Genomic DNA, 18697 nt, shown 5'->3' on the forward strand with positions numbered 1-18697 from the left:
GTCTTGCAAAGTTAATTATATTTTTACTCTAATTAATTAATTTTATATAGCCTAGTTATTAGTTTTCTATGGTCAGTTGTAAATGACTATTATTGTGAAATAAAGTTTTAATAGCTTATTAAAAATATGTTTTTGTTTCAGATGACCCACTAAAAAAAACTTACTATGAACGAGTCAGCTTTCTTACGAATGAAAGTAGTATAATAAGAATAAGAATCTTTAAGTGTTTTCTTACAATTAAGTAAATATAAAAAATAAGTCATTTACGGTAATAATATCGTTGATATTGATTTTCTGATATTATCGATATAACAAACAATATTATTTTTATTATTTACAACAGACATTTAAATTCATTGGAATATTGATATAGAATCAGATATGGCACAATTACCGTAAAATCTATCAGTCTTTATAAAGATACAAATCAATTAACGCCTACTTTTAATAAAATCTATAATAGGCATTTTAATGACAATAAAAAAATAACGGAGTTGTAGAAAAATTAAAAACAGCCTATATAGCTTAAAGTGATATCATACCCCAAAATTATACCCCAATTTTACTTTGTCGAAAATAATTTTAAGTTATAATAGCTCTTGTCTAGGAAACCCATTCCACTTATATTATCCTGAATTTACAAGCCTCACTCGCTGTTATAAACATACGTAAGTTCTTTGCTCAACAAAGCAGACTCAAACTGTAAAACAATTCGATGTTGAGAATTTATAACGCAATAAACAGAAACAGTCAAACGTTAATTTATAATAATTATTTACAGAATAACAACTATGAAAAATACTGTCTCGTTATTTATTATACATTAGTTAACTGGATACACTTTCACAATTAATTGGCACTACAACAGTTCTTTGAAGATTTCAACGACGTGTCAGCTAAGGAGTGCTACGGCAAAAGTGCTGTAAATGAAGCCATGTAGGCTAGACGAGCTAGAAGACTGAGTCGATTCATAATCTGTGGAAAAAAATATCTCTTAAATTGGTTGGTATATTATCGCTTCAGTTTGTAATATTCCTCTGCTGGAGATAGGCCACTTTCTGCAAATAGAATCTGAGCTTAATCCACCACACTGCTCCGATGCGGATTGGCGGATATATTCCCTACTATGAGTAACGATCGCTATTAGGTGTACATGATCACAACCGGGACCGACGGCTTAACATGCTCTCCGAGGCACGGTGGGGGACCCACAAGGATTCCACAAACACCCAGACGACTGCAAACATCTGTATGAGCAATAAAAATGTTCGTGATCTTCACCCATCTGCTTAATGGATAAAAATTAAATAATTATCTTCTTTAGTTTGTTAAAGATAAATCGCAAAAAGGTTGGCTGAAAAATTCCTGGCCAGGCTACTATATTCGGCAATTGATATTCAAACCAGACTTTTTCAGGCAATCCTATCTCATGCTATTTGCGATGAAAGCGTTCATTTTGATGTGAGATTTATTTATTAAACATAGTGAAAGTGACTAGATCAAAATAATGGACAACCCAACGTTTGAATTTTTTAGAGGCTTCATACTGTCGGTGAGAATTAAATTTATTCTTTAAATTCGTAATCGTCGTTCGTAAGTTAGTTAGCCATTGAAATAAACTTCTTACGTGCGTACATAAGTTTTCACACACACACAATTTTTCAATTTTTAATTAAATATAGCCTGGCCAGCAATTTTTAGTCAACCCTTTTACTAATATACTAAAATAAATATAAAATATTTTCATGCATTAAGCAGATGAGCGAAGTTCGTCTCTAGTTCGGATCTTCTACTAATATAATCTAGAAGCTATTATATATCAATATCAACTTGACAAATGACTAATCTAGTATTTTCGGTAATAAGTTTGTAATGGCCGTGGCTTTGATCTCTTACGATATTTATTTCTTTAATTCATATGTTTTGGTAAGTCTAAATTTCTAAACCTAGTCTACAAAATTATTTGTTGAAAAAACAGGACTAAAAGCATTTTATAATTAATAGATATATAAATTTAATTTTATATAGTACACATACCGATATCTTTCCATTCCTCAACTTCGTAGTCTCCAATTACTCTATTTTCTGCTGAACTATCCCGCCAGCGATTCTTGTGTTTACCTAAGACACAGGATACAAAATATCAGGTTAGACTTTTGCTTTGAGAATTTAAAACAAAAGCGCCTTTCATTTCTAAACACAACGTATAGTTTAACAAAGAATATAGAGAAAAGCCCAAATCTGTAACAATAAAAATGTACATTGAAAGTCAAAGAGCAAACAAAATCGCTTTTCCCACAATAATATTACTAACGACCCAATTGTACGGAAGCATTGGGCTACGGCGGCGAAACCAATAAATACAGAATCAACCATCGACCTTTCTCGTTCGGCTGCTACAGGCCGACGATGAATGTATAAAAGGCACGTGGGGCAACAGAACTTTTGACTGGTATTGGTCCTCTAATCGTGGTTTACGTGGCTATATTGAATTTCCAAATTTTCCAATAAGCAAAAGAGAGGATGAACATGAAAAATTAATCCCAAAATCGTCGAACTCGAAAGGGTTTCATTGAAGTCCCTACCTGCTTAAATATTGATAATTTGAACATCTTCGTGTCTTATTTTAGGTTTTATGAATAGAATTAACTTATATTACGTTGGGTAGTAATTTTTGTCCTTTGTATTTACCTTTTTTTCTTTGAGGAAATGTTGGAACGTAATTAATCGTAGTGCTCGTTGTTGATGGGGCTGGAATTTCTGCACAAAATGAAAACATATGAAGAATAATAAATTCACTTTTCTGAACAATCTTTCACATACAAAAAAAGTTATTAAAAATAAATTTAACAACGCCCATTTTTCAACGGTTGACAATTTAATGGTAATTGTAGCAATATAAAAATATTATTTTTTCACAAACGACACTTAAAAATCGACTTTAAAATTTTATTTCATTTTAGTCATACTTGTCTCATCATATCGTAGTTGTCATAAATGTTTACTTGCTGAAATTTTTGCTTACCATCAAGTCGAATAAGGCCGTCCGTCTCGCCGAGGGAGTTCTTAGCTACGCATCGGTAAGACGAAAAATCTGTAGACGATACTTTACGTATAGTAAGTTTCATTTTTCGACTGTAACTATCATCTTTTAATATTGTTGTATATTTATGTCCTGCAAGTAAAATTTTAATTTAAAGTATATTCAGATATATATGAAAACTTCATTAAATTGGAAACAAAGTTACTAAAATAGATGTTTCATTTTTAACTTAGTCAGAGGTCAAATATTTTCAAGAATTAGATACAAACCGGAAATGATCATATCTCCCCGGTCAGTGGTCCAGTAGTTAATGGAGGATGGATAAGCTTCTGTGTGGCACTCCAGCGTTACGTCCTGCCCTACATATGCAGCCTCCAACTGATTCGGGATCGATAACATCGGCGGGACTGCACATAAATCAAATATATTTTAAAAAAGAAATGTCGATAGACTCTATTTGCACACTGTAAAAATATGTCTCAATTTAAATATAATATATCCTGTCTAATAAGCAATGATGTCCTTCATATAAAATATCAAATTTTCTTTGATCATCGCCAATTTACTACATCAAATAGCCACATTACCGTGACGACTTAAGCTTCGTTGTTATAATGGAATAAGACGATGAATTCATAAGGAAGTTTCAGTGGTTAATCGACTGAAAGTTACGTGAACATTTTACTTATATCTTGTAAGAAATGTAAAGCTGTGAATGTGCTGAGATACGGAATGTGAATTGGGAGTAAGAAAATCGGCTCGTGGGTTTCGGGCCTAGATGCGGCTGAGATGACAGCACGGGCGCGAATAGAAGGTACCTATTACAGCGTCCGTGCCATATTCACGTCAGCATAATATTTTAATTGGCCGTAATTACCTCGTTCTAGCGTAAGGCTTTGTCAGGTAGATGCCCTTTCCTCATAAATACTCGTTAACGACATCCACGCTGGGAAAAATAATATTTCTGAACGCTGACAACCGCCAAAAGAAAACGATGTGAAAATGTTATGTACTGTCGGTGTAAGAATTTGAGGCCGAGTTAACAGGGCGAGAGATATGTGCCGGCGGTATACTTTATGGAAAAGTGATATTGGTACAATTTGTACAATATCTATCACAATTTTGTCATACGTATTTATTTCACGTTTTAATTCGTATTGATTGTAATCTACATTACTAAGATATTCCATTACTAAGATATTATTTGACCGTGTCGGTTCTCTAGCCAATTAATCGGTCAGTCGGAGATGCAGGTTCGATTCCCGCTGGAACGGTTGATTTTTGATATGATGTTAAAAATGTTTAGATATTCTTTGAGTGTCACACACAGTTGCACTAAGACATGTAAAAGATTAAAATTAAAAATATACTTACACTGTACCATTAATACAACTCGTTTGCTGATCGAAGGCGGCACACCGTTCGAGGCAATGCACAAATATGCACCCATGTGTAGACGCGACACTTTAAATATAGTGAGATTTTCTCCGTCAACAACATTCACTGAAAAAATATTATTTAATTACTTCTGTTTCTTGCATAATATACGCTAACATAAAGTGTATCTGCATTGTTAATTTATAATTTTTATTTATCTTAGCTTCATTAAACATTATAAAAATTATTCTTTTTAGGGAAGCTATATTTAAATTAATTATACAATGGAATGACATAATATGTATTCAAATTTGATTCAAAAGTAACGAGATTGTTCAACATAATATTAGACAAGCGAAGTTCCACTCTACTGCTTGAATCTTGTAAATATTTCGGCTATGTGAAGATTGTACAATTTGGTTGTATTGTACGAAACAATTGGTTCAAGTTGTCATTTTGCCGGAAGGTCGCTCGATATCCCGAACCATTGAATTCAGACATTCACCTAAAGTCGCAAGGAAATTCGAGACTCGTTTCTTACAGGAATTCGAATTATTCGAGAGGTCCTTTTAAGGTATTTCGTTTATTTCATCGAAAATTCATGGTTAGACTCCCTCTGCTCAAGTGGTCCGCTTCTTTACGTGATTTTCGAGCTTGTATTTTATCGGTCTTTTCCTTTTTCTTCTGTTTTGTTTTGTGAATTTGTCAACATAATGATTTAAGGATGCTTAATATTATTTTCTTTAGTAAAAACGCGTTCTTGCGATGGCTACACTTGTATTTTTATTATAATTAAGGAATACGGCAGCAATTTTGTATTAATATTACCTGATTCACCATTGCAATTAAACTCCTGGCCATCTTCTCGTCTCCACATGACATAAGGTTCAGGATAACCCATGGCTCGACACACCATGGTGACATTTGTTCCTTCACGAACGACCATATCCGTTGAAGTCATATTGTCGATGATCATAGGGGGTACTAAAAAGGGTTATAGTTTGGATAATACGTTTCGAAAATTATATTTTTATTGCGTTGTACGCGTAGTAGAAGTGTGGACAAACTATAAACATACATAAAAAGTTTTCTAAAAAAACACTTCGTTACGGCTAACCTAAATAAATTAAATAGAACTTAAGGCCTGAAATTAATTTTCCAGAGATGATATTACAGTGCATAGCTCAAGACTGGCATACAAAAATATCTGACTGTTTAATTATTAATTTTACGATTTTATTAAATTGGCATGTGTATTATTTGTTTTCGAGCTTTGTTTAACAATTCTGTAGTATATACATACCTACTACTTGCAGATATCCTTTTCTCGAGCGCATCGGGTCAGTGTTGACCTGACACATGTACCAGCCGCGGTCCACCTCCTGCACGTTCTTTATGTGCAGGTACCACGAGCGGTGGTCATTGTAAGATAGGCTGATGCGTGGGTTCTGAGTTATTATGTTGTGGTGGATGCTCAGGATTGTTTGAGTATCCACTCGTACCCATGCTACCTACGCAAAAGACGATAAACGATGAAATTCAAATAAAAAAAAAATCGTAAGATAAAAAAAAAAACTAAAAGTTTATAGTTTTATAGACCTTAAGCTTAGCTTACTGATAATAGTTATAGAAATCAAAAACCTAGCAAGTTACTGGCAAATATTTGTATCAAGTGGCAAGTTATGTTTTCATACTTGTGATTCTCCTATTAATAACATTATACCTATATTCAAACGAAAAATATTGAATTTTTAAATTATTGCTTAAAACCAAGTTTGCTTAATGAATAGAAAACTAATTATTGAGACCGATGTTAGTATTTTCAAATTTAGACTACCACCAGAGTAAACCTTTGAAATGTTCTAAATTTATGCTTAATTTTATTATTGTTTTCAACATTCAATAAAAATATATAAATCTTCATGGAATGGGAGAAGTTCCAAACGCACGTAGGCTATTTAAACATCATCAATCATATTCATTTTCAGGCTAAGTTTATACCAGAACAAACCAGTTTATTCTTGGCGCATCAGATTGTACTATTTTAGCTTTAGGCGACTAGCAAGCCAAAGATGATTGCGTTTAATTACGCCAAAGGCGTGAGACGTTTATTTCGTAACACCAAAAGTCGTAAATTTTATTTTTCACCAAACCAATTGAGCTGTGAAACAGTTCGTCATAAGTGGATAAAGGTTCTTTCTAGAACAAAATAAAATGGAGTTAGGTCAAAGAAGCAGAGATGCATTAAGTATTTTTTGCTTAATATTTTGATAATAAAAGCGGTCTTTGCTATGTAGTGTGTTAAATTATAATTTATTCTACGTATAAAGATTGAATATACTAATAAATACTTTAACTTTAACATTATTACGTATACTTTTTTAGAAAACAAATTAATTCTAAACCAAATTTCGACAAAAAATCGTAAAATTCATTTTTATATTCTGCACTATTATTCGTAATTCAGAACACACAATGAGGTAATTCAATAATCTCTTTGCTCCAAACTACAATGCTACAGAGCAGTACGAGAGCACGGACTTGTTTACTCACGAAAGAAAAAAATAAAATAAATGAATTGTCTTCTAAAACTCAGTGCTGGTGTTTCGCCTCATACCCCTTAAATCTGAGCACACTACATGCCACTCCAATTTCACTAACTAGCCATCCTGCATGATTAATAACTGGCGAATCGTGCATTCTGAGCAAAGTGATATTAAGTTGGCTTGTTAAAACTTTACATCCTGCGCCGCACGAATGAAGTTGTGTGGAATTCCTGTAACTAAGAATATCTGCGAGTACAGAAATATGCAGTTTTCAAATAAAATTGTTTTATTAATTGAGGCACAAAAAATTTATAAGTTTTATATTAAATATAATTGTAAATCAAAGTACTAAATAATGAAATTAGTTGTAATACCTTATATCCTCTTAGATCCTCGACGACGCACGCGAGAAGGGCGTCCCTTCCGACTGTCACCGTGACGTTAGGTACCGGCTCGACGAAACGAGGAAACAAAGATTCTGCAACAAGTCACCAATAAAATATTCAGTTGTCTAGTGTTTGCGTTTGTCAGAGTGAATTATTATTTTTAGACATACGTAGATTTATTTTTAAAAATAAATACCATTCTATTTCCAATGGCGCGTTTTTAATATTGATCGGCTTACGTATTTAAAATTTATAACGCAGTTTCTATAAACTCTTTTATCACCTCGCTTTTCATTTTTATTTTTGAATTCTCTTTTTTTTAATCAATAAGTACTTTATATTAACACAAAGGCAATATGATTCGCATGACATTTTATCGCTTAAAGGATTATAAAGAAAGGATTTTTTGCAAATGGGAAAAGTAAGGTTTTATGAAGCTTTGTGTAAACATCTAAATTTCATTGCGAACGAAGAATCTGTTAAATATATCATAATTATTATTATATGACTATATAAGAGTGCACTAAATATAATCGTTGTGCTACTACAGTGCTACTTAGTACATGCGCTGTTTTACGTAGGTAATTTAATAATTCAACTGAAAATAGCGAACTAGGTTTCTATCTGGTTTCTAGAGCACTGCCAAGTTCTGTATACCGTGTACCCCTTACATCGAGTTCAGCGTTTTTAAAGTTTACGTTGCCTATTGTCAACTACAATGCCCTGCACAAATACTTAGTTATTTATTCAGATCTTTTCTTTGAAGGCACATGTACCTTGTTAATATGAAAAAAAAAAACATTTTGTATCTGTTCACACATTTTTTTTCGTTTGAACAACATGTGTGGACAATTTTTTTCATACCCTTGCGGAATTAATATTTGATTTTAGAAGCTAATATTATATTATTTTTTTAGCATTGCATTTTTTTTTTAGTTATAACATGTACACAACGTCGTATTATCATAATGAAGGTAGCATAATGACCGTGTTTTAGGTATCAACCGATTGATATAGATACATATATTTTTATCATTAAATAATAATAAATAATACACATATTTGACTAGCCCCTCTGAGGCAGTTTGTTTGACTCTGCATTCTGCTCCGTTGGTAATCTATATAAATAAAAATGAATGTTTACCTATATCTTATTTTAAAAGAACTCACAATAATTATACGTTACTTATTTAAATAAATTAAACACGTATAAGAGGGTTCTTAAAAAATATCATAACACACAGAATTTAAATCTTCAATTTTATTTTATTTTAAATTTTTATTAAAACTTATTAAAATATAATAATCAATCACATTCAAAAAGAAAAAATATGTTTTAGAGGTAACAGTTCAATGATCTATATCGTATTTATTTATAATTGAGTTAACGTCAAAGCTAATGTGATACACATGTCGATATGAACGATGTTCAAAGGCTGAGACAATCTATTTAGTCTAAACAACCTGAGACACGGAAAAATATCCGCGAATGATTGATGAGTGAACGCGAATAGAACAAATCCATCCAGGGCCCATCAATCTTGGCTGTTCATGGGTACAGACTTCCTTGAACGACATTCCCTCTCTAATGAAAAGAGAGGGAGAGAGAAAGAGGATGAATACCTCGGAGCACATATAAACAATCGGAAAATGTTGTTTCTAATATCCAGCGCATGATAGATGGTTCGCGGCACGAGTTTCACTTAAATAAGTGATAAATTCTCTGAATGTAATTGAATAAAAAAATATTCAATTTTCAAACTGATAATGTAATGAATTTTATTTTATACGACATCTAACAATTGCTATTATTTCTACAATTGTGTTAAAACGTAATGTTTGAATTTGTTGTTGTAATATTTGTACTAATGTATTTTTCTTTGTAATTTTTTTTTTATTGTAGGCAGGTGTATTTTAATATTTCTTAAAACATTTTTCTTATAATTGATGGCTTTAAAATATGCTGTTGTGATTAACACAAGCGTGAAGTATCCCTAATTGTAAATAAAGTACATCCCCTACATCATAATAAAATTTTGTTATATTTTTATACTGTATATTTTATTACATACAACAAATTATGTCAAACAATCTGCAGTTCGACCGCCAACGCTCGCGAAACTATAACAGATTTACTAAAACTTTCACGAGAGATTTGTTCATCTCGAAAAGTCTACAAATATTACGTGATAACATTTTTAATGTTTATATTTTGTTAGACAACCAATATAACTTATCGAAAAACAGTGACTAAGATTTTTGTTCTTAATATTTTTTATACAATGACTTAACTTATTTATAATACTTTAACCAACATCACTGTTGTAGGTACACAGAGAAATAGTTATTATAATGCATTTTTTGAAAATATTATTAATTTATAAAAATCCTTTACAAATAATCTTAATTATATTTATAAATTACGTCGATAGTTTTTAATATGCATGTAATGATTTCGGTACAAAAACAATTAAGGTTGAAACTCAAATTCGAAGCCAATTTACGTTCCTCTGTGTATTTGCTACGGCAGGTTGTTTGACGAGAATACAATTACCACCTACTTTCCTATGTAAAATGCAATTAAAAGGAAATCACCGTGATTCAAAATCCTACCATATAATGTTATATACAGTAATTGGGTAGATATTTTATTTAAATAGAAAGATACAATTTTAATAATATGTAATACCAGTCCATAAAATGAAACATAAAAAACATTGCATTTATAAATATTTCTACAAATCATAAACTCAGTTAATTGTTTTATTAAATTTTGTTTAATTTTATAGGGGTCTTATACCCACTTTACCAATACCTAAAGACGTTAAAGATGATGTAAATTAAAACACACTTTTTCGTCCAAGTCCAAGTTTATTTATATTTTTAAAATACTATTATAAATATTGAAAAGGAGAGTTCATACTGGCATTTGGTATTTGGAACAGAGGAAATATGTGGTTGAATTGATCAAAATGTTAAGTGTTTGTGAATGCAAGTGACGGACCGGCCTTTCTCGGTATCCGTATTTACCTAATTGGGACAGTACAGTACGCTGTGATAAAAGTCCACGTTGTCCAACCCAGTAAATTAGATTCTCTGTCCCACGTTCCGTTGCTCTGAAAATTCACATTCGCTTTACTTACCTCTTTTACCCCAAATTAACTACCCCTCGTCTTAATTGAAAAACGCGTCAAAGCTCCATTACCCTATTAAACTCTGTCCGCTTTATTGCTATTTCATATTAAATATGTTTACCTTAAATTCACTCTGACATGTTTCAAATATTATACCGCGCTTAGTGTCATTTCATAATAATTAAACTTTTATGAGAGATTTTACGACTACAGAAAAAAAAAACTTCATTCAATATTGTTACATTGTATACATAATTGTAGAATATAAAAAAGTTTGCGTATCAAAAAGCGGACGAAAAAAACAATAAGAATTATTCGATACCTAATCGCTTAAGCTTATTACTATGCACCAGTTATGCGTTCGAAAATTGAATTATCTGTTTTCTATTTGAGTACAGTGTTCTAAAAATAAAATCGTTTCCAGTAAATGCGAGCTGGCGAGTCTCATGCAGCACCACCGCGGCTTCAGCGTGGGTACATTCATGAGTATCGATTTTATGCAAAATGCAACAAGATTCACTCGAATGTCTATAGGTACATACTATCGGAAACACCTATCGGGCAATTACACGGGAATCGGTATCGGTCTTGTAAATAGCTAGGAACGGCGTCAGGACGTTGAAATGCGACGTCCTATTCGATGAAATTGAGAAAATTGATGTATGTATGAACACGAAACACAATTACGGGTTAGGGTATAATTGCGCCTTAAGCTTAAATGGCTCTAATTTGTAATATCATGTAGACAGCTAATTTGAAAATATCAGATTCCATGAACAGTTAATTAATCGAGCGCTTCTTACATTTCTATTAAAGTAATAATACATTCGCATGTAGGTTTAGGTTACATACCTTAATCCATCAAAAGATGATTGTTTATCTTAGCCATTTATTTCAATAATAATTATTTTATATATTCAAAAAATATGTGTATTGAATTGTTAGTTAAAGATAAAAAAGATCTAATAACTTGGAAAAAATTTAAAGCAACCGGTGTCTATTTTTTTGGTAAACTTTTTATATGCGAAATCTATTATATAGCGTTTTATATTACGCGTTCTATTTCTGTACCTTTCATTTGCTGAAATATTTCGCGTGCTTTTGTGTTTTATTTTGGAGTCGTCCATAAATCCTTTTAATAAAACGAGAAATAATTTAAGTTCAATTAGATTTGTTGTTCCAATTTAGTTTTAAGAATAGATGATGTATATATTTGTAATTGTTTTTTAGGAATTCAAAGTTATTCAACTGTTTAATATTTATTTCTACATTAATAAAATTTATAAGTTTTTGTATTTTATTATTTTTTTGTGTGCTATCTCGAAACTTTCTACTGGGTGTATTGATTTAGACGAATTTTTTATTTATTTATAGTTTTTGAGGTATATTTAATAACTATTTGTATTTAGCTCCTACATACTTATCGATGTAAGTTTTTTTTTATTTAAGAACAAACACAACTATAATATCCAAAATTGTAAAAGTAGGTTCTCATATCTGTAGCCGACAGTAACACTAATAATAAATAAACATTAAAGTTAAGGTTTACAGTACATGTCTTTATATTCCTTTTTTTTATTTGTATTACCGTATTATTATTTGTATTTAAACAGTGCACTGTAAAACTATTGATTGTTTTTGCTGCACTGATTATTACATAAATTGTATCTATTTTTTTTCTGTAAATAAATAAATAAATAAAATAATTAATTAATTCAGTGTCCAAATTGACTTTCTTTTTAAAAACCATATAGTTTAACCAGTAAATTAATGATTAGTACAACTTTTTTTTAATATACCTACTAGTGTACGTCGTCATCAAAGTCATCGTTAAACTAACTTGTATACAATGTATGTAAAAACGACATTTAATAAAAACGATGTTTACAGGTTACAAAAGTAATAATTTTACATATATAATGTAATTTTACAGGGTGTAAAAGTAATAATTTCCGATTTTTATGATTCTTGTGTAGTAATTCTATACCGTTATAATTAAAATATAGCAAGGGTAAGAAAATATGACAAGTATGATTATTCGTCCACTAAATCATTAGGGACCTATCGGTTACGCTTCAGCCTGTAATATCCCACTACTGGGCATAGGCCTCTTTCCACATGTAGGAGAAGGATCAGAGCTTAATCCACCACGCTGCTTCAATGCGGGTTGGCGGATATATTCCCTACTATGTGTAACGATCGCTATCAGTAGGTACATGATAACAACCGGGACCGACGGCTTAACGTGCTCTCCAAGGCACGGTGGGGAGGCCCACAAGGATTGCACACACACCCAGACCACGGCAAGTATGGCCAATACAAATGTTTGTCATTTGCGGGAATCGAACCCGCAACCGCCAGCGCAACAGGTACAATCCATGGCTGTAACCTAACGCGGCCTCACCTATCGGTTGATGACTGTTATTAACTCAATTAGTTTTGGAAAAAAACTATTTTAATGTATACGAGGAGTAATTTTATATTGCATTATTGTTATATTTCCTTTGTTTACTAAATTCGATGTATCTACTATATGTTTCATCATTTTTGAAAAATTTTAGCCAAATTAAAAAAAAATAAAGCAAATCAGAGACGATAATAAATCTACTGATTTTTTACCACTGTCCTGGTCTAGCAGCACAAAAGTTTCATTATCTCCGACGGTTACGATTTGACGCAGTTAGACCCGATATATAAATTCATATAAATGTGTAGTTCTGGCTTATTTTTCGCCGTAACTCAGACAAATATTAAAGCCTTTGTACCAGTTATTTGACAAACGGTTTTGACCATCCTCACTGGATTATTAGGAAACTACTACGATTGGTAGGGAATTTATTAGCTAATCCACAGTGAGGCAACGTAGCGGATTAAGCTTTCCCATTTGAATGGAAAAGGCATTTGCCTAGCAAATGCACATTTTAGGCTGTTTTAGTTCAGCTCAGTGATTATAGAGTAAAAATACACCCGTGTGATTACTGTTGTTCTATTAAGGACGCAAACCATTTCGGGCTTATCGTAAAAGGCACTTGCTTGTGTTAAATTTTATTTAAAGCTATTTAGTATTCTTTATTATAATTTAAGGTTATATAGTAGTTATTAACAGTACCAAAAAGTCAAAATATTACAAAAGTTCGTTTACTTACTATGCGTTAAATAAAATATTGTATACATAAATGTGTAGCATATTAATCGCATGTTCATAAACTTTTACGAGTATAACAAGTGTTTATATAGTATTTATTTGTATCCTACTTCAATACATTTACAAATATAACTGAACAACACGAGCTCAGCGTCAAGCGATCACTTCCCTCGTATTATTTCAGATATGTCAGTTTATTTTTGTTTCAGCCTAGTGCTGATAATACATCTTACTGAAAATACTGTGTCATATTTTGTAACCTTCACACTTACACTATATTGACATATCTTTTAATATATATTCATAATATTATTCCTTTCATTATTTGTTTTTACATTCCGCAGGGAAAAAACAAATCTTTTCTTATTAACTCATTAGTATGATTAAGAAACCTGTATTGTTTTATTAAAAATTTTATAGCTTTGAATATTGTCTTTAATTATTGATTGTTTTATAATCTCGAAAACTACAAAATATTAAAAAAAAACTCATTAAAAAATATCTCTGTAACAAGGAGAGATAGGAAGGATAAGGTTGTAATACATCGCGATACGACTCAATGGGTGTTGCCATATATGGCAACGCTGGTGTCACCGCGCATGTAGTCTGATAGTACACAGTACAAGCTTCATTCATAGTTACAGAAGTACAAACATGATCATGCTTTGGTGGAATTCGTAAACATTAACACGTAGATAATTAGTGTTTACATTTGTATAGTGTTTCAAACAATGTACATAATATTATCTATTACACAGAACCACTGAGACTGTGTGCTTAATTTACTTTGTTGAATTTAATATAATGTGTTTCGATACAGCGCAATACGAATTAATTGCGTTTAAGTTATTGAGAAAATTGGTTTAAAGACCTTTACTATCTACTAATATAACATCTAATTATGCTGTTATGTTTTACATTTATGCTATACATAATATTACATATTCTGTTAAAAAAGCGATATTTGTGTAACGAATTGCTTGAGAAATTTAAACAGTATCGATATATTACATATATATTAATTTATATGAGATAATAAATATGTTTTTTAGAACCAGATTCAGACTGTAATATCTTTATGCTGGGCATTGGCTTTTCTCGACGAAGGAGAAGGGTCGAAGCTTAATCCATCACGCTACTCCACTGCGGGTAGGCGAGTATATACAGTAGGAATACTGTGTGTGATCAGTTTAACTTGCTCTCCGAGGCATGGTGGAAAGACTCAAAAGGACAGACATCTAGACCCGAATATAGATATACAAGTTCAAATATCCACTCTCAACAGGAGTCGAAACAGCAACCGTCTGTGTTTAGGCGCCTACATGGTACAGCAATTTCATTACAAAAAGAAATTTTAAAAAAGTTAAAAGAAATAAAAAATTAGTTAAACTTAAACAATCAAAATTGATGTTGCGATTTTTTTGTTTTAATACAAAAAAACTTCAAGTGCGTACCTAAATTAATTAATAAATAACAATAAAAGTTGTGTACCTATTTAGATGTTGAAAATAATTGAAATCATAATAACATTCAGTAAATAATATTTAAAGAAAAGTGATATTTATATGTCTCATTTAAAATAAAAAAGTAATTTAAAATTAACTTATTTTCTTCTTGGAGTTAACGATAACTTCAAAGTTTATACAGAATTAACAAAAAGTTTAGAGTACTTGGAATGAAAGAACCAACTAATAAGTAAATAAATAAGTCTTATATTTCTCATTTCATTTAGCATAAATTATCGTTGACAAAGTATAAAGCACTTAAAATAATCTCTATAAATTAAATTAAATTAAAGTTACATTTGCAATAAAATGTTTAAAATTTTTAAAATTAATTTTAAAAAGTTACATTCAAACTTGCATTCTTATAAAAAATTGGAATTACGATGTAATAAGTACTTAAATTAATTGATAATTGCGAAATACAATGAATAGAAAATATTTAAAAAAAATGATCAATAAATTAAAATTATTAGATTAAAATAAATGAGAGCCCCCTCCAAGGTAAAGACCTCCTCCATTTTTCTTTTATTTCTTGTTTTCTTCTTTTGTGTATTTATGTCGTATTTTTTAGGAGGGTTGTTGTCAAGAGAAAAACCAATGTCGCTTTTCTCTCCCGCGGTGACTAGCCGTGTTGGGTGTTGAAATAGTAGAGGAGGTCCCGTTGGTTTTTAAATTATTGATGTAGAAGTTTTGATTATTAATGTTCACAGAGTTTTGGATTTTGTTTCGAATCTTGTTTTTTGCTTGCATAAATGCTGTAATTTGCGTTTTGTTCTTTTTCGAAACTTGCTTCATATTATTTTTGCCATTATGGTTTGGAGATATAGTTTGTAGGTTCCTCTTTTTCGATGGTTGTTGATAATCATTTGGTTTGTATTGGTGTAATACTATGAGTTTATCATATTTAAATATAGCCTTTTTACCTTCTGCTTTATATTTTAATATTTCAGTTTGTAATTGTTTCCTTTTCTCCAGAACGTTGAGTGGATAGTCTTCTTTAAAATATATGGCGCTATTTTACATGTTTTTCTTATTTTATAGTAATTTTTTCCCCATAGTAGTAAACGTCACTAAGAGAAGAACACAGAAAGAACCAACTACATAACCATATCCAACTACATATACCAACTACATATCGATACCTTTGGGTAGAAAGGTCGTATAAACCAAAACCCGACTTTTCAGGAGAGCAGAAAAACGATTTTTTTTTTACATAAAAATTCATACTTTTTTTGTTTTTGAACTTATAAAAAAATGATATATGAGAAAGGTTCTTACAATTCTCGAATGAAAACGGTTAAATCATCAAAACCTATCTATCTTCTATAGTTTCAAAGTTAGCTTGGATTTACGTCTAAGAAAAAATCAATTCTTGGTTAATACACCCCATGAAAATGTACTTAAAAAAACTATATAGGTCGTATATCCATTTTTACTAAGCTTATGGTCACATTTACTGTCGTAAAAACCCATAGATGTAGTTTTTTTTTTGTATTAAAAACCATTTATAATCATAGATCAATTGAATTCTGACTAATAAACAATCATGTTACTCCCAGAATTAGTAATAACTCAATTATTATTATTCTAATACCCAATAATGGTCGATTCAAATAAAATAAAACTACCTGAAATACGAAATCAACATTTATTAGGTATTATAATACCTTCTAAGCAACATTTACTATTAATTCAATAATGGTACAACATATCTAACAGGTTTAACATTTTTAAATTAAAAAAACAATTATAACAACACACTGAAAAGTGAAATAAAAAAATCTACTTAGCCATAAAAAAACAAAAAATATTCAAACTTCTTCTAAATTAAAGTAATCAGGCATTTTAATTATTTATAAAATTATGACTTGATAGTTTTTTTTTTAATTTTTGTACATAATTAACTGTAATTCAATAAATTATTGTATTAAGCCTTTGTTCTAAGGCTTACTTACTAAGTAATTTACTAAATTACAATTAATAAAAATAATTAAAAAACGATCAAGCACCAAACGTGACCAACTTATGTACTAAAAAGTAACTTATTTATTATATAAATTTGTATTCATAATTAGTTTAAAATAACTTATGAATTGTTACTATAAATTATTTTAATTATTATTATAAAATATTTTAAAATAAATTATGAATTGACAAACACATTTTCAAAAAATAAATTTAGGTGACAAAGAATACAATTATTTAACAGTCTTGTTTTTTTTTACTAAATAATAATTATTTTGCTAACGAATGAAATGTGAAATTACGTAAATACGAAAAGTTATTATTCTTTTATAATAATAAATGTATTATTCAATTAGCTCTTCCTCGTCTTCTTCGTCGGTCAGCGTAAGAGAGTCAGCCACATTTCCATGGGGTAAGTTAAAATAATCATGGTGGTACCTTTTTGGTATAATTCCATTATCACATAGACGTTTTAAATCCTTATATTTTACGTCTGATATTTGCAATTTGTTTTTGTAAAGTGCAGTTGGGGACATAGTCATTACCTTTTCATGTGTATCATTGCTTACACCTTGTTCGGGTAGTATCGCACGGCTTTTCGATCTTCCTTTACCTCTACCTTTAGATTTTTCTTTATTGCCAGATTTTTTAAATAATATTACTTTATCAGGTGACGTCTCTTCTTTCATTGAGTATTTAATTTTTTTTTTTTTTAATTACATTTCATTTGGACTCTTTTTCTTCAACGTAATGATTCGGATGTTTCGTATTTTCAGTGTTTTAGAAGTTTCAGTTGTAAATGTCGCAGCAGTTATTTCATTCCAATTGAGAAAATCAGAATACTCCATTACATTAACATTATAAGGCCTAGGATTTTTTCTTGCAGCCTCAATGTATGATGGTTACGTTACGTTAGGGCGTATAAGCCATTTACAATTAACGACTATTTTTACGCCCTGAGTTAATATAAATTATGGTCATTACATCATAACAAAACTACAAAAAAAAAACATTCGGCTTTTACATTGAAAATTTACCTTTTTTTAGAGACTATGATCGAAAATTTCTGGGTCGTATTAACCATTTTTGTGCGAATTTCTGCATTTCGTATATACAGATCGATAGAGAAAAAAATTCTGAGAAAAATGATATATATAACTCAATTTGGCCAAAATGGTTTATACGACCTTTCTACCCAAAGGTATCGATATTGTTTTAGGCAGTTATGTAAGCTATAACAAGCAAATTATTTACGCTCACGGATCATTTAAATAATTGTGTTTGTGTTTGCTCGCAAATGAAAAAAAAAGATTTCAAATTACATCGATTACTAATTATAAAGTAGGTAAATAAAAAATTAGTCCAGTAAGATACGCGTTATCGAAGATTAACTCAAAAACTAGTCATCAGCTCTCAAATTTAAATTAGAATTACAAGACAAGCACCAGCTTTCGATTAAATTTAAGAATCATCAAAATCGGCATACCTACCAAGTAAAAAGTTATGTGGTATAATACAATGTAGATCGACGATAAAATTGTCAAGTCGCATTACGCTAGATATAGCTCGAAAAATACTTGTTAGATCTCAACAAAA

At 30.6% G+C, this 18697-nt stretch overlaps 1 protein-coding gene across 1 annotated transcript; it reads right to left on the bottom strand.

Annotated features, from left to right (window-relative positions):
* Positions 1-892: 892 nt before the first annotated feature.
* LOC123658043 (lachesin-like) lies at positions 893-17790 on the bottom strand. Its single transcript, XM_045593525.1, has 11 exons — positions 17540-17790; positions 16060-16148; positions 7341-7444; positions 5724-5931; positions 5249-5404; positions 4418-4546; positions 3313-3450; positions 3026-3175; positions 2692-2760; positions 2038-2121; positions 893-975 (listed from the first exon to the last, which is right to left on the bottom strand). Exons 1-11 carry the CDS (start codon positions 17788-17790, stop codon positions 893-895), a joined length of 1461 nt encoding a protein of 486 aa, XP_045449481.1.
* Between the last annotated feature and the right edge of the window lie 907 nt (positions 17791-18697).

Source organism: Melitaea cinxia, chromosome 11 (genome assembly GCF_905220565.1).
Source record: "Melitaea cinxia chromosome 11, ilMelCinx1.1, whole genome shotgun sequence".
NCBI classification, from domain to species: domain Eukaryota; kingdom Metazoa; phylum Arthropoda; class Insecta; order Lepidoptera; family Nymphalidae; genus Melitaea; species Melitaea cinxia.

Coding starts and splice junctions, on each gene's coding strand:
- LOC123658043 (XM_045593525.1), bottom strand. CDS start 17,790: ATGAAAGAAGAGACGTCACCTGATAAAGTAATATTATTTAAAAAATCT. Junction 7,445..16,059: donor ATTAAAATATAAAGCAGAAG/GTAAAAAGGCTA, acceptor GACTTGTTGCAG/AATCTTTGTTTCCTCGTTTC. Junction 3,176..3,312: donor GGGAGATATGATCATTTCCG/GTTTGTATCTAA, acceptor TTTTACTTGCAG/GACATAAATATACAACAATA.